This window comes from Rhea pennata, chromosome 5, assembly GCF_028389875.1.
Source record: "Rhea pennata isolate bPtePen1 chromosome 5, bPtePen1.pri, whole genome shotgun sequence".
Lineage (NCBI taxonomy): Eukaryota > Metazoa > Chordata > Aves > Rheiformes > Rheidae > Rhea > Rhea pennata.
Genome location: NC_084667.1, coordinates 3,649,089 through 3,672,470, shown reverse-complemented (window position 1 = coordinate 3,672,470; position 23,382 = coordinate 3,649,089). Strand labels below are relative to the sequence as shown.

Sequence of the window (23,382 nt, the reverse complement as noted above, 5' to 3'; positions counted from 1 at the left end):
TTTTACGCATTGTTCTTGTGAGCAGTAAAGGAAGGGACGGGTGCACTTCCCCAGGATAAGCCTTCAACAGTTAACAGTTTCGCGATTTCCAGTGGTCTTTTTATATATGAAAAGGCAAAAAAAGTAAAAAAAAAAAAAAAATAAAAATAAAGAGAAAAATATGAACAGGAGGGAAAAAAACAACGCAAGCTCCTGAGGCACAGGTGTAGGTCCCAAACGCACAGCTCGCTTCGGCAGCGCTTCGCGGCGCGGCCGCGGAGGCAGGTGCAGCAGCGCGGGGCTCGGCGCGGCGGCCCGCGGAGCCGTTCCCGGCGCGCTGAGGCGGCCCGGCCGTTGGCGGCGCGCTGAGGCGGCCCGCGGCCCGCGCCGCGGCCTAGCGCCGTCCGCCGCCGACATGCGGCTCGCCGCGGGGGAGGGGGAGCCCGAGCCGCGGGGCGCATCCGCGTCGCCGCCTGCTCCCTCCCACGCACTTCGCTTTCGCTTCCCCGCCGCGGGGCGAGCGCGACTCCGTCCCGGGAGGAGGAGGAGGAGGAAGAAGGGGTTGGCGGGGAGGAAGGCGGCGAGGAGCTGCCCCCTCCCCAGCAGAGGCCGCACCGAGGAGGGGAAGGGATTCCCCCTGCCCGGGGCGGGAGATCCGCCCTCTCCCCCCACCCCCCTCGGGAGGGCAGGGGCTCGGCGGCGGCTCCCCGCGGCCGGGGAATCCCTCCCCTCGCCTCGCCTCGCCTCGCCTCCCCGCCCAGGTGTCAGCCGAGCCGGGGGTTAAACTGCCGCTGCGGCTTCGGGGGAAGGGGGGGGGGAGTCTCTTACTCGTAGTCCCTGAAGATCTCGTTAGTGACCCTGCAGTAGAAAACGCGCTCGTCCGGCCGCAGGTCCGCGGGGGGCTTCTCCCTCACGAAGGGCTTTCGGTGCAGCAGCGGCATCGCCCCGCTCCGTGCGCTCCTCTGCTCTGCTGCCGCGGGACCCGCTTCGAATTGGAGGGAAAAGGGAAAAAAGAAAAAAAAAAAAAAGGGAAGGAAGGGAGGGAATGAGCGAGCGAGCGGCAGCCCCCGGCCCGGGGAGGAGGGAGCGGCGCCCGGCGTGTCCCTCCCCCCAGGGGAGCGAGCGGCTGTGGCGGCGGCGGCGGCCTTTTGTGTGCCTGACACGCCGCTGCCTGCCCGGGACTGAGCGAGGAGCGAGCGAGCGGCGGCTCCTTCCTCCCCCCCCCCCCGCCGCCGCCGCGCCTCCCTCCTCCTCCTCCTCCTGCCGCCGCCTCACAATGGGGCCGTGACGCCGCGCGGAGGCAGGCGGAGGCGCCCCCACCCCCCCGCCACACAACGTGCTCGGCTCGGGGATACCCCGGCCGCCGCCGCTTTGTCTCCGCCGGGGTCGCCCCCTTCGGCCGCCTCCGACCCGCGCGGGCCGGACACCAACTCCCGCTCCCTCCTCACGGCGGGGGGGAATCACGTCCGTCCCCCCCCCCCCCCCCAACCCCTTCGCTTCCTGCCGGCCCCGCGGCGCCCTGCCCGCTGCCTACCTGGTGGCCCTGCCTGCGCGGCGCCCCCTCGCCCGAGGCTCCTTCGCCGCCGCCCCCCTCGTCTCGGCAGCTCCGGGGAAGTTTTTTTTTTTTTTTTTTTTTTTTTTTTTTTTTTTTTTTTTTTTTTTTTGATCTACTTCTGCGAGCCCTCGGTCAGGAAGAGCGGCTGGGAGGAGCTTTCCCCTCTCTCCCCCCTACATCTTTATTGGCCGCTCGGCGCCTGCCAGCGTGTGTCACGCAGGAAGGCAGCGAGCTACATTATTAATTAACGGCTGAGAGGGCGCATCCTCCATTTTTGAGTGATCGGCCTCAGGAGCCGCCGCGCGGCCGCTTCGCGGTGGCTTCCCCCCTTCCCTGGCACCGTCACCGCAGACTTTCATTCATTTATTCATTCCCTTATTTTTTATTATTAGTATTTTTCTCTCATTTTTATTTTTATTTTTCAGCCGCTGCCGGAAAAGCGGAGGCGCGGAGCGTCGGCGCGGCAGGACGGGCGGGAATTCCCGCTCCGCGCTCTGCTGAGAGGCGCCGGGGAGCTGGAGCTGGGCCCGGGCCCCCAAACGCTGCTGCCTCGCCCCGCCGCTCCTAGAAAACGGCAGTGCGTCGCTCTGCCGCCGTGTAAACTTTCGCTGCTCATTACCACTTTATTGTTATTACCTTAACGCATTCACGGTGCCGCTGGTAATTAAAATCAGGATGTTAATTTTGATCTGAAGACTGCCAGCCACCGTGAAGGCATAAAAACACCCCCCCCCCACACACACACACAAATCTCTTCTGCTTCATCATGTCATGTCCAGACCTGCAAACACACAAAATAACTGGTCACTCTGTACAGTTATTCCCGTGAAACACATCTGAAGGCCGGTAGCTAAATAAAAGTTTACAACTTAAAATTACGTTCATGTAAATAAAAGGTCCTGTGCTGTCTCCTGCACCTGCGCATAGGTTGTTTTCATCGGTGCCATAAAGGCAGTGATCTGCATTACTGCACCCTGCGGGACCAAAACGAACGTTTACACTCAAACTGTTGAATTACTTTGCTTAAAAAGTGGTCAGGTTTTAATCAAGAGCACTGACAACTGCTAATGCTCCTTTCTTCCAGTTCAGTTCACAAAATACTACGCCTGAGATACAAAACAGGTAATGCACAAGTTGCTCTAATTTCTACCAGTTTATTTTCATTTGTGAGTTGCCTTCACTTTCAGTTTTAAGTTAGTTTCTAGCAAAGAGCATAAGCACACGTTTAGTTAATTCTTTTTTAATGTATCTAACACTTCTTGTAATTTTTAGTTCGTTTTGCATCAAAGCCATACAGTATGCTATGACTGTGACATTTAGTGTTGCCAACTCCACCATTACAGGGCAAGTTTTGCAACATTTAGCTTTTTTTCCTTAAGCTTTTGCTCTTCAGCAGATGTGATTAAATGGAAACCTCAGTTTTCATTAAAAACAATTACATTTCTCTATCTCAAGTTTGAGAGAAAAGTTTGAATATGTGAACCTGCAAGGCTCATAAATCACAAGGGAAATAAAAGCCCTTAGTTTATTTTTTTTTAAGAAGTCATTATTTTTAAGCTTGTATCATGATATCTGAAAACTTGCCTGATTTTTTTTTATACTTGGATTGTCATTGCGGCATTACTTTAGAACTAGTTGGTATCCATGAAAAATGCATGAGTTGTTAGAACTGTGACATCAAAAGCAAACCCCCTTTCCTTTTTTGCTCTCTTGCCCTCTTTCTCTTTTCTTCTCACCTTTTCCTCCTCCTCTTTTCTTCCCTCCTCATTATTTTCTCAGTGGTTTTCCAAGGAACAGATCCTTGTTGAGTAATAGGGTTGCATTATGTTTTTATATTCTTAGGGTACAGAGGAGCAGTTCATTTAGTTTTCATTTCTGAATTCAGCTCTGTGCTTTAAAAAACACTAGTTCAGGTTCTGATTCTGCTCCCAGTAAGGTCATCAGGAACAAGAACAATATTTATTGATACTGGCTAATGTCGACCAAATGGCATAGAGATTTCAATGGAAATTAATTCTGAGAAATCTGAAAGAATATACTTTTCTTCCATGGAAATATTTATTGTATTTGTTACACTATATTTAATTGCTATAATAATTTCTCCTTTTGAACATATCACTGAAAAATTGTTTTGATACAAGAAACTGATTTAACTGATTGCCACTGATTTAACAAAGTGGCAAAAAACAAATTGTTTTTTTTTTAATACGGTTCATACACTGATAGCTAACTAAATGGAATTCTCTAGCCAGTGAAGTTGAAGGTTTCATTCATAGAACTTTAAAAACAGTTGTACTGTGAACATAAAATCTTACAAAATACTTGGGCTCTTTGCTTTATAACAGTGGAACAATTTCCTAGGAACGCCGTTGGCCCAGGCTCAGGACAAACCCCAAACTGGTCCTTCAAAGCTCTCCACAATTCCCCTCATTTTTAATTTCTTTTCACTTGCTCTTTGCTTTATCAAAGATTTTTTTCCTTGTGCTATCCTTATCTTCCTGTTGTTAACCCACCAAGAGCTGATTTACAAAGAGATATTCCGGAATATCTATTCAGATCGACCATTACCAAATAATTCCATATGTGACTATTCTTTTTCTGGAACAAGTGGAACACATGGAATCATTTTAGTATAGTTTTGCCACTTTAAATTCACACTTAACTTTATATTGGAATAACTAATATTTAGCCAAACCATACACTTGGAACCATATAAAAGTACAGGTTTTACTCAATCTATTTTACCTGTATTATCGTGCAATCAAGAGAGAGTTTTTTGTAGAGGATGTTTAGCGACTTGCCTACCTGGTTTTATTTTTTCCCCCGAAGTTGCCACTCTGTTCTCTCAGACCCCTGACTTCAAGGTCTTGCTGAAGTCAGAGAAAATTTTTCCAAGAACTTCATTGGACTTGGAATGAGACTTTAGATTTACAATGCTAATTTTTGTAAAAAACATATGTTTGAAAAGACCAACTTGAAAAATGAACTAATTTGTGTAAATGATACATCGCTAGTGAGTTGTTCAGACAAATGACAATGAGGCGTAATTCCAATACGCTGATATCCATAATACCAATAATCTCAATCCTTTTCTCTGCCGACTGAAGAACATTCGAAGGGAGAGGAAAAGAATAACAAATATGTGTGAGCGTCGACTCATTTTAATGCACCAAGTAGACTATTTTGGGGATAGTATCACCGCTTTTATTTCTGAATGCTGTTTTGGATATATTTTACTTCCATAAAGCAAGCAAACCATAGATTACTTTTTAAAGGGTAAGGCACACAGCAAAAACACCTTAATATCTGAATATGCATTTTACAACTTACTGATATAGCTTTTATACACCTTTTGCCCTTTCTCTGCCACCTTGCCGCGCATTCGCTCCTTTGATCGTATATCTTTATTTAGACTTTAAACTCTGTGAGCAAAGACAATGTGCTGGTTTTATCAATAACCTCCAGCTGTGTGTAGACGTTTGGTCTATTGTCTTTTACTGGCTATAAAGCACTATGCTCAGTTTTTAATAACATAGTCACTTATAAATAACATACTTCAGTCAAAAAAGGAAGAGATACACAGATAATTTTTCACAACATCTTTCTTTTTTGTTTCATTTTAGCTCAGTTGTATTTCAATATGTTTTTAAAGCGGTTCTGTAATCACAAGGATAGTAGGTTCCTTATTCTGCAGTTGCTGGATGCATTCAACACTTGCTGCTTTCATATGAGTCACAAATAAAGGAAGAAATAAAGAATCAAGCCCTACATTGAATGAATTTTTGTTATTTTAAAAGTGGTTTAGTTTCTCAGTTGTCTTATCTCAGCTATACCACAGCTGCAAATGCAGACCCAATCTTTGGTTCTTTTACTATAACACATTAGGGGATCAATGAGTCGTGGCCAGAGACGACTCTGTCTACTGTTAAGGTTAAATACCACGTAATACAACAGGGCCCATCCTCAACAAAGTCCTGTGGGACTATGATGATGTTTCCTGTATCGTCAGAGTTATTCTACAGAAAGAGTTATTCTGTGTCCTTCACTTTTTTTTTTCACCATTTCACCATTTAATATGATTCAGGCATGCAGTCCTCACTGCATTTAATGGATATTGCATGCTTAATTCCCATGCATCTCCAGAAATGAAGAGATATATTCCTTTAAGGTTAACTTTAATCATATCCTACTTTTTCCCTCTCAGAAAAAAGCTATTAAGGCTATTTGAACTGATAACCTTATACAGTGAGGAGGAACTCTGACCTCATCTACTCGGCAGCTATGACCATGTATGATTGGCCTCTGACCTGATTACAAAATGATAAAATGATGTTGTGAAACTGCTATTCATTTCCTAATAATGTCTGTGAAACCAGCTTAAACTTTTGAGAGGATTGGTACTGCATTTCCCTATTTTCAGTTGTAATGCATAGGACACAGCATATTGACACTACTGTAATTGTCTGACACTAAAATATGCTGATCTCTCTTTGCTAACCAATATTTGGGATGAATGATGAATCATTTTAAATGAATTATAGGTGAATTTGCTATCTTTTGCTGTAAATGCACATCTTCACTGATAAAGGTATTTTGCCTCAACCTACTTGAGATCTAGATCCAAATAAGATATTCTTTCTGCACTTGAATTTAAATTACAAACTCTAGAACTGTAAAATATTAATGTAGCGTTTACTAAGATGTTGCATTGACCTTATGTGGATTAATGATAGTGAACACATCTCTGTCCAGCTGCTGAGTAGAACTAATAATTTCAAGAATGTTGCATTACTTTATGATTTTGTTATATGGCTAAACAGTCCCGACATTTTTTTCAGTAACATTGAGATGAGCTAAATCTGTTTGCATATTGAAAGTCATCCCACGCTGCGTAGTCGCTATTCAGGAGCACATGAACAGAAGGGGCCAATAGCTGATCCTCGTTATTTAGTCAAAGATCACGGTGATGGTCCAAGCTGAAACACTTAATTCTGCTCAGATATACAGCGTGCCGGATTTTCTTTGAGTCATCCATTTGACAAAGGTAATGACTCACCACTCTGACTAGTGTCCTGATTTATCTCTTCCATTTCATACCAGACTACTTTGGCCCCCACCGTATTTTCCTCTCTCTTGCTGCTCATATCTCACACAGGGCTTTAGGAAGGATGAGGCAACAAGGTAACTATTTAGGCACTATTCTGATGGTGCACGCCAAGTAAGTGCAGACTGGAGGAAGCAAGGACTGCCTGAGCCCCAGCTGGGCTAGACTGGGACTCTGGGTGTCCCCCCATCCGACGTGGCTCACGCTACCAGTGGGAGACACCAGTGCAAGGAGCAAACCCTGCCACGTCGCTCACGTGCGCGCATGGATACCAGCCGCCCCTTCAGCCACCATTCAGGAGTAAATGACATCTGGCCCAGGGCGAGCAAAATAACCTACGCTTTAGATTTAACGCTTTTGCAGGACACTGCTGGAGCCTCTCTCCTTTCCCCGACGGCTTGTGGCAGCACGGTGCTGGCACAACGCTCCGAGCCTGGTGTGTTGAGCGCTAAAGCTGGCACGCAGCCCGTCGTCCCGCGCACATCCCAGCCACAGAATACATTGCGCAGGGGGATGCCATGCTCAGAAGTCTCCTCTGAAAGGAGGACTCCTGCTAGCCACAGCCTGGATGATGATTCTGCAAACAGAAGAGAAATTGAGATATTGATGGAATTTCTGCATGCCCTAGAAGTCAGGCACATGTGTCTGTCTGTATAGAGATCATGCATGTAGAGCAGAACTAAAGGAAAAACAACTTAAAAGTTGAAAAATCCAGTGCATGTTTTGGTCTTGCCTACTTCGGAAGACTTAGGACAGCTAGAAAGTTAGCAGGATTGTTATAGTGTAGTTGCTAAGGATACAAACATTCATAGCAAGGAAGAAAAAAATATATCTTTAGTCAATTTAAACCTTTGTTGGTTTTAGTAGCAATTCAGTGCAACATTTGATAAAAAGAAATTGCTATAGTTACTTGTTAATTAAGAACCAAAAATTATTTTCTTAGTGATTGCCAGTCATCCAGGAGGTTCATAAACAAAAGGCATGGACAAAATTTACAGTCCCAAGATCACATTGAGATACAGATGTTACAGTATTTGAGATCTCATTCACTACAACACCACAGTATGGACATAGATGTAATTTTATAAAAATGCTTCTATCTGTATAGTTTATTGTCATATGGGAATGCCTTTTACTGATGCATTTAGTCTTCTGAATGCACACGTTTGGCGTTGTTTTATTTTCACCCTCGTTATCATAATTACAAACTGTCATCAAAAATTATATGTAAATCTAGGTTTATAGGCAAAGACTGTAATCAATCGTTAAAACAGACATACCTGTCCCCCTTGTCCCCAGCAAAGCAGAGAGTTACTTTAACTATAAACTTCCTTCAGGGAAAAAAAAAAAAAAAAATCCACCTACATTTCTGCCTAATCCCTCCTGGATGTAACTGGTTAGATGCCCTGTTTAAAAACCCCTTTCAGTTTCTGAGCACCGCTTACTCATCTGATGTCCAGTGACAGAAATGCAACTAGTAATGAGAAAAAGGATGAAGAGCTGCAAAACAGCTCTTTTACACCTTACCTAGGTAGGCGCCTGCTGCTAACGTCAATAAGAGTCTTAACAGGGAAAAAGGAAAGCTGATCCCCCACTGTGAATTTTGCCTGATAAAGCACTGTAATATGTGGTTAGCAATTTAGATACCAGAGAGGTAAACCTGAAATATCAAAAAATGCCAAACAATCGCTTCTAACAAGCACATCAGTTCGAGAAAAGCTTACGCCCTCCCATCACTCTCCTTAGCTACCTTGATTTTTGTTTTCCTTTTTTGTACGCTTGTGAGTGGGTGTGTTGTGCGTCTGAGACAAAATTAAAGTTTAGTGAGAGAATTTCCTGCCTTGTATATAGGTTTATAACTATGCAAGGCATATGCATGACCTCAATTTTCAGGGTTTTTTTTTGCCTGTTAGGGCAACTGAGAATTTAGCAGCAAAAAGGAGTTACAACCTCAGCATTATCTTGTGCATACTGCATGTACCCATGTTTGGATAAAAATGTTTAATGGCTGACATAATAAAACACTTCCCCCCCCCCACCCACAAATAATGCTTTATCCATGCAATATTAAAGGATCTTCTGGCAGGAGGACAATTTGTTGTAAAAATCAGGAAGAGGACTGGAAAAGGTATGCCAGAAAACAAAGCTCAGGTTTGTGTAAATGGTCAAATTCTCAGTGAGTTCCACAACAGCCTTTGATTATAGCTGAGTTCTGAAGCCAACAAATATGAAGCCTTTTTAATGTTCTTATAAAATGTTGGTATAAAAAGTTGTAGCTTTTTTTTTTAAACTACTTTGCAAAAGCAAACAGAAATTATGTTCTTCCAGCTAGCAAAACTTAGTCAAACTATATTAATGAGTAACTAATTCCAGAGAACTTGGTGCAGTCTTTTGATATTTTAGCTTTAGGCACGTATTACCATTTCCAGGCATATATTAGCTGAAAAGGCTGACATGTCAGTGTTAGCACTGCTAACTGTGGGAACTGGAAGGAAAAGATTTTCAAGAATTACGTGTTTTGCCTCAGTGATTAGGATGAGCATTAAAAAAGCTTGGAATTCTTATAAACCAGACTTTTTTTTAATGATTGAGGCACCGCTGCGGTGCCTGCGCACCGGTGGGAACCTGCGCACGGGGGTCTCCTGCCTTCCGCGGAGATATTGGACCTCGGGCCATCTTCTTGTCGCTCCCTCCGGGCGCCCGGGGGCGAGGGCACAGGGACGTCCGTCCATCAGGCCGCACGGGACCTTGAGTCCTTCAGGCCACCAGCCTCGTATCAATGCACAAGGCAAATAAAACCTCTCAGAAATTAAGGGGTCCTTAGGCTGAGAGTCATAAAATGTAATTAGCTCCAATGGGAGTTGAACAAGAAAACGTTGTGGAGCATTTGGTCCTTCTTTCTTAAGTTAAACCAGAAGTAATATATGTAACTAGTCTTCAACATTTCTATAGCGTACCGACCTTGTGTATATGACTGTGCTTCGTTGTAAAGTTCGGTCTGTCCCTTCTTCACCCCCAGTTTTTTTTATGAACTATGCATTCATAAATATTTAGGGTAGGATAAAAGTCCTGTAAATTATTTTGGTTTCACAGTGTTACGGAATGAAGGAGGGAACTTTTCTGAGTCCTCTTTTTCTTTACAGTCTACGCCCAAATTCTGCTCTTAGGTATATCATTAGCCCTGCATGTAGACAAGGCCATAAACTAGTTTAACTAGAGTTGTTTTGGGATCACTTTAGTTACAGCAGTGTGAACCTTTATGTGGGAAGAAGTCGAAACAAGGTGTAAAAGTTATATTAGCACATTAACACAGGGTTTTAAGAGTATTCAGTTAATTAGGTGTAAAAAGTGATTCTATATGAGCCAGTGCAAGTTTTGTATGTAGACTAATCTTAGCATTAATTGGAATTAAGCTCCTTTTGTCCTTTTGTTAGGCTGTGCAGACTAACTATATCAGAGTCCTGGTGCCAGTATATGCTGCTCCCACAAAAGGAGATTTGCCTTGAAGTATCTGAAATGCTTTCCTCCTACAGTAGTAATAAAGCTCAAAATCCAGCCCTATGAGCTGACTATTTTCTTTACACTCAAGTATAATATTATTAATCCCTTTTAGGTAGTGAAAGTCAACTGCAATGTGTTTCAAGACAGAGGTATTTTCTCCTCTACAACACATTCCAATGCCTTTGCAAAAGGCCTGAGAAGAACAGCTCTTCAGTGTGCTTACACTTCTAAAGCAAACAGAAGTATAGTGAGCAGTAAAATGAAAAAGTACCCAGAAGTAGGAAAGCATAAGCTCAATCATTTTAAAATTACTCTTCGGATTATTATGAAACCTAATGCTTTTTCCTAACAAAGAACACTACGGGCTATGGTCACCGGTTTTACATCAGGGAATCAATCTGATCTATAGTTTTTCGAAAGGAATAAGTGAATACACACAAACGAGCTCACTGCTGGGCAGGACTTTGGGAGCTTCGGCGGTGTTTGCTGTGCCAAAGCACCGAGCAGCTGCGTGATGAGATCCTGAGGTCCTACAGGCCGCGATGCAGCATCTAGGGAGGGCAATTAAGGTAAAGTGAAACATGCTTACATGCGTCCTATTAAAATTGCTATTTAAATAATCCTATCTGAATTTAACCATTGTGCAAAAAAAGAATCAAGTCTTGCCGGTTACTTACTCTTACGCAACTGGAAAACAAAATCTATCGGTTGAGCCAGACCCTTGGCACTACTCCAGTAGTTCAAAACGGCTCTAGAGCCAGCTTAACTGCTCCAGCCATAAATATTTTCACTTCTCCTGGCACAGCTCCGCGGGGCATAGACCCACGGAGACAACCTGTGTCTCTCCGTTTCTGAGCCCTGGCTCCCAGGACGTACGCAAAGAACGGGGCGGCCCGGCCGCGCGTGCTGCCTCGCTGCCGCGGGAGCGCTCCCACCGGGCCAGGAGGAGCTCGTGCCTTCTTCAAACGACAGCACGAACCCCAAGCTGCAGAAACAAAATGTTCCCCTTCCCTTTCCTTTATTTTCCTCTTTTTCATTTTCTTTCTTTTCTTTTTTTTTTTTTTTAATCTTCATCTTTGGAGATACAATCAGCAATGAAAACTTATTTTTTATGTCTGCTGCTATGGTCCAGCCACATTCGGTTTCTCTTGGCCTCCAATCTGGAGGCAGCTTAGAGCTCCCGCCGCTTGCTTCGTACAAACAGGTTCTCAAGCTTCTGTCTAGTGAGCAAGTAACGAGAATTTGCAGAGTAATAAAAAAGAGTCAACATTTTACAGTGCTGAAAACTGTTAATAATCAACATGAAAAGGCTTTAATCTGTTGACAGTCATATTTATACAGCTGGCTGCGCTACTCGCTCTCTTTTCCGGCCAACCAGAGGGTATGCGGCGATGTGCCTCGCACTGTGCTAGCTCTGGAAACAGCGCGGTACCCGCTGTCCAGAGCGACGGGCTGGATATGCAGGCCTGAGCAACAACCAGCCTGAGCCGTAAGTGTGATTTTCCCAGGTCGATGTGCATGAATTAAGAGCAAAGTCACTGCCTCCAAGAGAAAAGAAAAAACAACAACAACAACCCTCTGCTTGGCAGTTGCCTAGAGCAAGGGGACGGAAATTTTGTTGTGTTCCCGTTGCCTAGAGTCCTGCCAAACCTTTGCCCTTTTACAGCTCTCTGCAAATCCTGGGGCCGAGTGGGTCTTGCGCTCCAGGAGCCGGAACAGCAGGAAGAGCCCCAGAACGGACCTGAGGGCCGAGCGCACGGTTTGGGGCAAAGGAATTGATGTCTATTTGCAAAGGCTTTGGAGGATGGGGCACAGCTGGCTCTCTGTCCTCCGAACGGAAGCGCTAATTCCAAGACTCGGATAATAACTTCTAAAGCTAGGAAGAAAATGGTATTTTGCCCTTCTATCTGGTCTGCAATGGGAGGAACACTCAAGGTGCTCCTCCGAGATAGTTAAGGCCAGTTACGAGGAAAACGAGGGCATTACACCCTCCCGCTGCTGGATTCAGCTGCCAGCACAGTAAGCAGCCCCAGCGCTGCAGCGAGAGCTTCGCAGCCTTTTGAAAAGCACGGTAGGTGATGCACAAGCTCCCACCTGGAGACCCCATCAGCTGCCAGGTGTGCTCAGCAAAGCCAAGCCCCAGCTCGGGTTCTCCAAAGAGGAGTCAGGTCCAACTAGGAAGGCACTAGATCAAGGACATGTGAAAGAGATGCTGATTTCAGCTCGTTTAGAGCTGCTCCACTGGCGTTACGGGATGTCACCTCCTGCCCGCTCTGCTTCTGCAGGTGCATGAAACCCTGTACCAGAGAAGGGTTTTCATCAGGACCATCTTTGAAAGGACAGGCTGTGACAACACTGAAAACCCAGCAACCAAAAAACTTAAAACTTAAAAAGGTATCTGCTTGAAAGTACCCTTTTTATCATTTTGGCACTTACCCTCTCCCAATTCGCTCCGTCACCTTATCACTTTGAGTGAACTTTGGCTCATGGAAAGATAAGCAAAAAGATTATGCACCAAAAGATTCAGCTGACTCCCCATGTTGACAGTCTGCAAGGAAAGTAAGTGGTACATGAATGTTATCTCTACAAACTGAATTTTACGTTGTTCTTTTTCCCAGCCCAATTTCAAAACTGTTTTCCTTATTTTAGGTTTCTACAGGATACTCTCTATTAGCATTACCACGTTAGTGTTCACGCTGCCCTTTTCAGCTTGTTGAACACACAGCAGCTTCCAAGAATTCCTAGTCCAAGAATAATTTAGATCATTGAGAAAAATAAATTGCTAGTATTACTTTAAGCACATTCTTATCTATCAGAAACACGACTCAGGGTTGGACTGCCATAGCCAGCTTTGCAGTAGTAGGTGCATCAGGAAGTTAACTCAAAGAGTGACTCCCAGCAAGTAATTCAGTACAGAAACATAGATCTCAGTCAGAGGAAACTATTTTTAAGATGTGTCATCACGGACAGAATAGACTTTGCTTGGTATAAGCTAGTTATTAATGGCTTTCTCACGCTGGGGATGGTATAGGTCTGAGTGTGGTCGAGTTAGAGGGAATTTTTCCACTCTTCAGCAACACTGGGGTTGAGTCTTGAATTGAAAAATAGAAATGTCTTAACTAGAGAGCACCTATTCTGGATAATTCAACTAAAACATTGCAAAAAATCAGGGTAAGTGGAAAGGGCGGATCTCCGCACGATCGACTAAAATTCTCCAGTTTTTCAGGTCTAATTAGTATGCAAAGAATGGGAAACTGAACCCCCTCCAATGCTCAGTTTACCCTCGTCAGCCTTTTTGAGTCCCTCCTTGCTGGGTGATGCCATGATTAACATCTAGCTCTAATGCCTTATAACGCTGCTTCAGATGTTAGTAATACCACGGGCTACAGCAGAATCCCTAAATCTAACTTTCAGCATATTAATACAGGAATAATTTGTTTCTCAACCGTTGCTTTGAAACCTATCGATTTTTCAGCCCACACATGTTTTCACTCGTTTGTGATCTTATCTTGTCCAAATAAGAACGCTTCAGGACCTCACAATCCACCGCTGAGGCACAGAACGCAGAATTATCTGCCCAATTTGGCTTCGGACAAACAAGCGCAGCCCCACGCGGGCGAAGGGAGTCGTGCCCAGCCGCAGTTTGCCCGCGTGCTTCCTATTTCAGCACTCTGGAAGAACGCGAGCCGGGCAACAGGCCCTTTCGCCTTCATTACCAACTACGATAAGGAAAATTGCAGGTTTTATCACAAAAAGCTTTACAGTGGAATCTGAATGCATTTCAGTCCTACCTATGGATTAAAATCGTATATTAAAGCAGAGACCCAAATGTGTGGCTAGAATCTAATTCAGCAACTGCAAGTGAATTCCAGACTTTGCCGCCCGATTTTCAATATGTTATTCAAAATAATTGAATATGCATTTTAAAGTGAGCTTAGTCTTGCCTGCGTTTTGCAGGAAATCATTTCGATGTGTGTACTACTGCAGTTTTCCATTACACCTTAATATTGGAATACGTGCTATGTTGCATTTGTTGTTTTCTAAGTTGTTCTCAAACGGCATCACACTTGCATTTCATAAATCTGCTGTAATATTAAAAAAAAGGAAATTGGAAATTAAAGGCTGTGCTCCTGCAAGCACACACTCACACGAACATCACCATTAACTTTAACAAAATACCAGCTGCTGAGTAGATGCTGCTATATCACGAATTAATAAAAAATTTTCCTTGATGAGTCAATGCAAAACTGTTTCAGCATTTACTATAAAGAGCTGTTCAGATTTTCAGGATAGTTGTGAAATTATCAAGAATTCCTGAATACACACCATCCCATTAAAAAAAAAAAAAAAAAGTTGAGTTTTGGGAAAAACCAGTTGTTTCTTAGATAACGTACCCCACCAAGATGCGGAGACCCCAGGGAGGGAAGCAGAAAGCTCTATCTTCGAACGTCCCTGTGCCCTTGGGATCGGCACGAGACACAAAGCGGGAGCCCCACGAATCCCCCGGAGCGAGACCCGAGGGGCCCGAGCACGTCCCGGCAGCTGCCCCGGCGGCAGCGAGTCCCGCTGTGTTTTATTACACGCGAATTAAGAACCTCGACCCGTAACAGCAGCTCACTACACGGTCAGTCCTGGGCAGAAAAATTGCTGATCGTTTGGTTCGGGCGAGCGTCGGGCGCGCAGCAGGCTGGCAGCGCCGGCGGAGGGATTTTTCCCCTCGGATTTCTCCGCTTTCGCGAGCTCTTTCCTCTCTCCCGCGTGGACGGGGAGCAAGACACCTTCGTCCCCATCCCCGCTCCGCGCTGGGAGCGGGGGCCGCAAAGGCCCCGGAGGAGCTATCGGAGCGAAACACGTCCAGCGGGCGAAGGGAGGGCGTGCGCCCGACTCCCGAAAATGCCGGTTCCCGCCGCCGCGCGCGGTTTTAGTTCCCAGAGCGAGTAGAAAATTACAGCGCGTCAGCTGGTGTAAATCAACACAGTTTTACTGACTTTGATGGAGCTATGGCGATTTGTACCAGATGAGGATTTGGCCCAGCCTATGGAGATATTTTTATTTCCCTTCCCGCTCTATCAGCGAGGGAAAGCTGCAACGATCAGCAAGCTGGAAGCAATTACGCCTGCGCCGGGAGGGGGGTTCGCGGCAGCTAACGCGCCGTTATTTCCTGTAAACCGCATCGGGGAACGGAGCCCGGAGCCTGCTGACCGGCTTGCTTCGTGGAGAAACGTTCGCTCCGACCTGTCTATAACGACTCGTCGAGCGACGGCAAACTCCGCTCAAGCACTTGTCTCCATCCGACGCCGGGGCCGGCCAGGGCAGCGCTCGCTGGGGAAGACCCGGGAAAAACCCAGCTTGCTTCTAGGCCCGCGTGAATCTGGAGCAACCCTACCCAAATCAGTAGAAATATTCCGTATTTACAACAGCGTGCTTGAAAGCAAAATTTGGCTGAGTTTTCAGCTGAGCGTTTGTAAGCCGTTCCTGGCAGCAAGGCGGAAGGGGGAGGAGGAGGTTATTCGCTGCAGATGCTCGGCAGGATTAACAGAGGCTTTCTAGTGGCAGCAGAGTCCACCAGCCTTGGAAAGCGCTTCGTTAAAGAGGTGATTTTGGGGAGTTTTCTGTCCCGGCTCAGTTCTCGGTGCGTTTCGTGGCGGTAAAGGCGAGACCTCAGGCTTTTCCCTTGTCCCTGGCGGGGCAGATTGGTCCCGACCCGCGACAGCGAGCGGGCCAAAGCAGTTTATGGAAGCTAAGAATCCCCCCAAAACCCGTTTTGGGTGAAGGTGCTTGGCAAAGTTCAGTTTTAATTACCGCGAAGCTGCACTTCTGCGGCCGGCAGCCGCCAGGTTTTCCCAAGCTCCTTTCCCGTCGCGTTCGCGCGTCCTGGGGTACGGGGAGGGCTCGAGGGGACCTCGGCTGCGCCTCTCGCCCGCCGCCCGAAGGCTTCAGCCAGCGGCGAGCGGGCTGCGGGGACACCTCGGCCCGCGCTCGCCGGGCGTCGCGGGAAGCTCGGCGCAGCCCCGGCGGCTCCGCGGCGAGGAAACGCGAGCCTCTGAGTTAGCGTCAGTTTAGCAGGACCGTTAATTTAAAAAAAAAAAAAAACAAAAAAAACTTACTTTTTTGGTTATACATACAGTTACTCTGGCTAGTGCTGAAACGTAAGCAGCTAGCGTCAAGGCCCACCGAGCCCGAGACCAGACACGGCCTCGGTACCAGGCTGGAATTTCTTAATTACGGCAGATAAGCGTATCGGGGGGGGGGGGGAAGCGCCATGATTCAGACCTGGGAAACCACATCCTCGCTGTTTTCTAGCCTCTGCGAGGGAGCGCCGAGCCGAGGGGGAGGCAGATAACCACATCCCCAACCCGCTCTCGGCCCCAGGCAGCGGAGTTTCCGACCGGCCTCTGCTCGGCCGAGGGAAGCGACGACGATGAGCGCAGGGAGGATGCAGCAACACGCTCGTTAGCAGGTGCCTTCACGATAATTACTCATCCCGGGCCTACGGGCAGAGTTTCCATGGGCTTTTCTGGGGGCAAACTTCTGCCACAGCTTCACTCAGCCGGGGCCACCGCCGCTGCCGCGACGGAGGGGAGAAGGTAACGTCTCGCCATCGCCGCCGGTTTGCCGGGACCTCCCGCGGCGTCCTCGCCGGGGCAACTTCTTCACGCCCGTCGCGGTCCCGCCACGGTGAAAGCTTTGCTCGAAGCGAAGCGCGGGGCGTAGGAGATTTCACGGCCCCTGGAGGGCTTTGACGCGGGGCCGCGCTGGGTGATCTCCCGGCTCGCAGCAAACCCGCTCGCCCGGCCGGCGGCAATGCCCGCGGCGCAGCGCGCGGGGGTCCCGCTGCAAGCCTCACGAAGATGCTCCTTTCTAGCTCCTAAATAAAAACTTGTCCCCGACAGTCGCGTGAGCTGAACCATATGTACGGTTACGATGAAACGTGGGTGCTGCAACTAACTTCTGTTAATTCAGAGCATGAATATCAAACCGATGAGTGGTAAGAAGAAAAAAAATAGTAGAACGTGTAAGAACGTCCTTCTGCTACCAGAGAGGGTTCAGGGTGGCATCAATTGCTCTGCATACAGAGTCTGGGCAAAATAGTTGCCCCCTCCCTGATATCCACCCCCCAAAAACAGCAGAAAAAGGACAGAGAGCAAGAAAGGCAGCTCAGACAAAAAGGACAGCAGTGTTGGGCCATGTCATATGTACTGTAAGAAAAGGATCAATTTGGAAAGGATTAGAAAATTTCACAGAAGCCACCCTGCCATCAGTGCAAGCAAAAATTAATCCCGTTCTCATGCAATGCTCATTCGTGCTGCTCCAGCATGCAGAGCCCTCTCTGAACTAAACAACCAGTCGTTTTGGGACTCCTCTTACCTGACAGCGTGGGAGGGAAGAAAATAGTAGCCCTAAAAGCTGCCCTTGGCCTCCTAGACCCAAGCTTGCAGAAGAGACCTTTGGGATGACTACCAACCAGCACAAAATTTGGCTATTCTGCAAGTTGAAGTGTTTTTCATTAGAGCAAACAAAACAACACAGATACGGAAGAACTTCAAAGGCAGCTTAAAGCCATTTTTTCCTACTTTCTCCCTCAGCCTACACCTTTGGCTGTAGCTCAGGATCTGAAATTTGTGTGTAAGTAGGTTTTTAGATTTATCTTTAGAAGTCCCAATGCGAGAGCCCAGGGAGCGGGGCCAGCGCTGCGGAGAGGCAGGACGCAGCAGAGCCGGCAGCAGCTGGGCCAAGGAGGCAGGACCCAACCGGGGGGCAAGAGGAGCCGGGGGGCAACAGCAAAGGGCCGGAAGGGCCAGGAGGCAGCAGCGGCGGGGACTGGAAGACGACGGTGCTCCAAGCCTGTCCAAACAGGAGAGGAAACACATCGGAAAGGCAGGTCTCGGGCCGCGTGCTACAACCGGGCACGCGCGAGCGGTGCAGCCGGGGCGGCGCTCGGAAAGCCGGAGCGGCGCCGACCCAGCTAAATGTCGGCAGTAGCCTAAAGAGGGAACTTTGCTCCAAAACACGCATAGCTGCGAAATCCATACACAAAACTAACGTCTGCTTCTATTAGTACCAAAACAGCAGTTTGACCTAAATAGCAATTTCTGTTTGGCTTTGGAAAACAGACAGCGATAAGGTCCAAAATGTGAGTCATTAAAAAATAATACAAAAAAAAGCCCGACAACACGTACTGTGCTCTGCGGTCAGCCCCTTCCTGAAAGGGGGCCAGAAACCGTACGTATTTTGGAGTCTTCCACAGCAAATCTTCGTGCCGCTTCGGAATTTCTGGCTGACACCTTTATGACATTGAAAAAGAGAGAATTGGTCTACGAAACGCAGATTTTAACTAGGCAGTGGAAATCCTTACTAATTCCAGTAAGCGCCGAAGAATTACAGACTCGGACTATTGCAACACCGCATGTTGTACTTACATGCGCAGTATTTCCAGCACAAAATCCTTGAATTCCCACTCTGACCTAGTCATCGCCTGGCTCTGTTTGGGAGTTTTGATGGAGACTTTCTAGTTGCTGGGTTTTTGCCCTGGAAGGACCAGAGCTCTCATGACCTAGGTTACTAGTCATCGACCCGGTCTTTCTAAACGTCCAAGTGGGAGAGGATCTGTGAGAAGTTCTGGGGCGCTACTGGAAGGTTATTTGCAGCACAGACTCCTGGAAGAGATGCCTCTGCTGCGCATGCACGTCCTAGCGTGCTGTGCCGTGTAGGCGATCTCTTTCCTAGCCCAGGATAGTTCATAATTAAGACCTACTTACTGTTCAAAATGCTTTCAAAATTCCCCAGAAAATTTATGAGCTTGTGCAGACCATCTACTCGCACACCTTAAGTAGGATTGAAATAAAATACACGGGCATCCGTTAGCTGTAGTGCAGAATACTGCTCCTCAATATCCAGCCCTCCTTATCGGGCAGGCGCCTGTGCAACATCGTGCTTACTTTTACGTTGCTTTCTAGCTGCTACGTCGCGTGTTTTGTTAGTTTTCCATTTAACTCGCTACAAAAATTGTTAATTTTCCTGTATTCGTTTCTTCGTTCAAGCGCTTGGAAGTAAACCTGGCAGCTCCACCCAAACTGCTCTTCTCGTGTCGCCAGCGTCTTTGCGTCTTTTATCCGTGGGGTCAGTCTGGTGCATCATAGCGCCCTGAACGTTTTGCCAGGAACCTGCCAGCGACGTTCCTCTCCCCTCCTCCCTCCGTTGCGTGCTAGTCATCGTACTGACATTTTAAAAACAGAAACTGTTCCTTTTAACGGCTATACGTGTGCATTTCCATGGTCGCAATTACAAGCTCAGCGTAGGTATCGAGCGCAAAAAGCGCGCTCACCGATAGCCCAGCAGGCCACGGGCGCGCAGCCGCCTCCCCTGCGCCTTCACGCGGACAACACGAACCGCAACGGCCCATCTGTAAGGAGACAAACCGCCTTTCCTTTCCTCTGCCACTGCCCACGTGCCTGGTACGCTCTCGAGGAGACGCAGTCTCACTTTGCGTATGGACATACAGACGCTCTGCCGGCGAGCGCCGCCGGAGCTCAGCTGGGGCCTCCAGCGACCCGCGTGAAAATACTCGCCTTGGAATTCTTGCGTGAAGTCTCGTGCTAGCTTTCTCCTTCCCTGCTAGCTGTAGCCCAGGTTGGCAGCTTTGCCTGGCCGCCTTCCACGCTCCCACCATCCTGGGAAAAACAGCTGAGCAGAAATGCTACGGGAGAGAGGCAGAGCCCTTCGCCCCCAGGGCCTGGGGACAGGGGGCCGGGGCCGCCCGAACCATTTCCGTGCAAAAGCAAAAGGGCGGATAACCGGGAGCTCGGGGCTCTGCCTCGTCTCGAGGATGGGGAAGAGCCCCGCGAGCGAGCGTTAAAGCCGGGATGCACAGCGGGATGCTCCCGACCCGGCCAGCTCCCACGCTGCAGAGCACTGCTAAACCCTTCCCGTCAGAAGGCACTCAGCCCTCGGGGATCACGCAAATATTTCAAAGTGTTTTTTAAACGCTGAAAGCTGCACTGAGTTGAAGGAATTAAAAAATTATTTAAACATCGCGCTTAAAAACAAACCAACCCTCTTCCTGCCCCCAAGCACTGTGCCACCCTGATCCGTTCTCAAATGAGGAGCACAGGCATCTCCCGTGAGAGCATTTAACGCGCGTTTATCGGCCCAGCAGCGTCGCCACGCTCGGACGGAGCCGCTGCCTGCCTCCGCCGCCGCCACGGCCTGGCCTGCTGCTGAGAGCGAGGAGAAAGGCGACAGCCGACCAGAAACAAGACAGAAGAAACCTAAGAAAGGCAGGAGGAGAGAAGAACACACATGAGGAGGAGGGAAGGGGCTGCGTTCGGGATTTCTCAAGCTTGCCCCGCTGCGGAGCCTTCCCGCGCGTGGATCGATAGCACCTTCCAACACTGCTCGTGGGGAAGAAGCTACAAAAAGGGACTCGCTCCGACAGCCAGGCTGCCCACATCAGACATCTGACGGTTTTCTGAAACGGTATTTGCAATGTTGTGCAAAGTCAGCCCATCATTTTAACAGCTTGGCAGTTCTTGCTCTACCCTCGTGGATCCAAAGAGTCTTCCTTGATTTACTGCAGCGGTTCTTGATGGGTTTCAGTTTCAGATAGTTGCATTCTGCAAAAGCCAGAGGACGACTCGGAAAGTCATGCTGCCAGGGAAAGGCAGAGCTGCTTTCACGCATGCCAGCAGCTCACAGCGATTACAACACACTGCCTTAATTCAGGCCTACAAACGTGCACTTTCACGATTTACGAGCTGCTCGCGACCGCGGGGTTTCGGTGTCACGGCCGGGGTTGGCTCCTCCGTCGGGGCGCGCGCAGAGCTGCCGGCCCCGGGAGGAGGGAGCGCGCCGGCCCCGCGGCCTCCGAGCTCTGCGGGGCAGCGAGGGGGCCGGCGGCTCGCGAGGGCCACGCCGCCGCCTGCGCTAGCTGCAGCCCAGCCGCCTGCCACGCGGAAACAAAACCCGGGAGAGCGGCCGCGTTTCGCTTCTCTGCTTCCCCCTCCTCCCCAGCCCAGCGGCCATCGAACTGCAAGGAGAGTTTAAAAGCTGGGGGCACGAGGACAGACTTACTTGAGTATTTCTAACCCTGAAGTGTCGTTTATCTAGGCTTCCTTTCAATCCTGCCTTGTAAGAAAAGGGCGAGAAAGTTACCTTCGAGAAGTACCGGTATTTTACTTCGCCTTTCAGGTTTCTTAAATTAGGTCAGTTTTACAAAGAACCGCTTGGCTGTTCAGCGGTTTTTATGTGACAATCTCGAAGCAATTGATACTCGATTAACTCACGACCTTACTTTGATTTTGGATTTGTTATTCCCACTGAGGCGGAGAAAAGCTCGCTAGCCGGCCAGACGGCACCAACGCAGCAGCGGCAGGGCTGCGAACGAGCGCTCGGCACGCCGAACGCACCCGCGGCAGCTTCCCGACGCGCAGCACCCGAGCCAACGCGACGCACGCGTCCTCAGGGGGATTTCAGCGCACCTTCCAGGCCTTTTAAGCGTATATAGCAAGGACAGACTTGCCCGTCGCCACACAGGATTTCACAAGCCGCCTTGCATCTTACCTTCTCCCCATTATCCTGAGTGTATCTATAATGAGACTAGACAGAGCCGGAAAACAAAAATTAAAGTTGGAGAAGGGGCAAATTCAGTTAACTCCTTCTTCCACACAGTAACTGTTTCTAGCTCTTCAGGATACAAATTAAGCAACTCATGCTCCCTTAAGAAACGCTCAGGCACTATAAAGCCAATTTAAGAGATGCATGAAAAGGACAGAAATTTCTGAGCATCAGTTTTAACAAAAAGAAACATAATTACCACCACCCTTTCTCTGTAAACTCTTAGTTCGTGGCTTTAAATGAAGGACCTATTAAGGGCAGGAGAGAAGCACAGAAGTTTCAGCAGCTTGAACTCACCTCCAACTTTCTCCTGACGCCTAGAAAGACGGGGGGAGCTTCCCCGTCGTACCCTCTGCTGCATAGAAGCGCCAGATGCACATGCACTGTTTCCAGAGGATACAGATGTCATTAAATACACTGCTGATCTGCTCCAGTCTACCGAAATTTTTTTTATTCGAGATCAATCCTAAAAACGTATTTGAAGGCTGAGCATGAATAGGGGAAACAACAGCAATGAAAGCTGTAACTCTCCTATTAGCAAAACAAGGCTCAGGTCACAGATTCTACCCAGTAGAGAGAAGCCCAACTGATTAAGGAGAAATCTTGCAGGACCCCGAAACAACTACGCAAAGTTCCAGTTTGGTGTTTTCTTCTCACATTAGGCTCATGAAGTAGCTTTTTAAGAACCAGTCAGTCTTCCTTTCATAGGATCCTGTCTATACACTCCAAATTCAGTCCCAGCTTCCACTGTACCGTACCGATTACTTCGGTGCTCATTTCTTCATTCCGAATTGCACATGCATTTCTCATCTCATTTCTTGTTCTCTTCTGTCAGCTCTATCAGCCTCGCATTACCTCGTATTGCTCTGTTGCTTAACCTCTTCCAGGTTCCCTTTCTAGTGCGTTTGCTCCATTGAGAGCTAAGTAACCAAATGTTCAGTTATTCTACTTTAACAAAATAAACATTTTTAACAGAGATGGAAACTTTTGCTTTTTTTAAATGCAAGAATAGATTCAACACAGTATTTGGGCAGGAGTTCAACATCACTCAAGTTAAAACTTCCTCCTCCACTCCAAACAAACCATGAAAAATTGACTTTTTAAAACTCAATACACTTTATGCAGTACCATTTACCAATTATGTTACTGAGTGCCTAATAGCCACTGCTCCTTTTTGCCTACAGTGTATCTTACAAAGTTCACCAACCTGAAAATCATTTGAAGACTGAAATTCAGTTTCAAGTCTTCCCATTTGCAATAGACCTAAGCTGTGCAGCAAACTTTTAGACACTACCGTTGCTTCTAAATTGAGAATTCACTTAGTCCAAAACTCCTGAAGTTAATGTTTCCGTACTTGATTGTCAATGTTTTCTAAAAGCTGAAACATTCTGCAGCTGAGTAAAAGCTTTACGTCCTTAGAATATAAAATCTAAATATAAATGTGGTGGGCGTATGTGGATCTTTTCGCTCTGAGGAGGCTCTGTTACGAATTTCCAATGTTTTATGCTACCACCACGCCCGCATTAAGCCGTGACACCTGTTCAGAATTTTCAGCTTCTTAACCCCTTACTGTACTTCCCAAACTCCTCATCAAAAGTCCAGGAAGTGGACTTTTTTTTGTCATCCTGGA

At 47.6% G+C, this 23,382-nt stretch overlaps 1 protein-coding gene across 4 annotated transcripts in view; it reads right to left on the bottom strand.

Moving 5' to 3' along the window:
- Window positions 1-1,573, bottom strand: part of BAZ1A (bromodomain adjacent to zinc finger domain 1A) — a 64,767-nt gene extending 63,194 nt beyond the window's left edge. For 3 of the 4 annotated variants that reach the window (XM_062576015.1, XM_062576018.1, XM_062576017.1), the window contains exons 1-2: window positions 1,514-1,573; window positions 808-964 (exon numbers count right to left, since the gene is read on the bottom strand). In XM_062576015.1, the coding sequence (XP_062431999.1) occupies window positions 808-920 (113 nt within the window). In that variant the 5' untranslated portion in view covers window positions 921-964; window positions 1,514-1,573. Of the gene's footprint in view, window positions 1-807; window positions 965-1,334; window positions 1,366-1,513 lie in introns of those variants that run through there. The other variant, XM_062576016.1, reaches the window with a different exon arrangement.
- Between the last annotated feature and the right edge of the window lie 21,809 nt (window positions 1,574-23,382).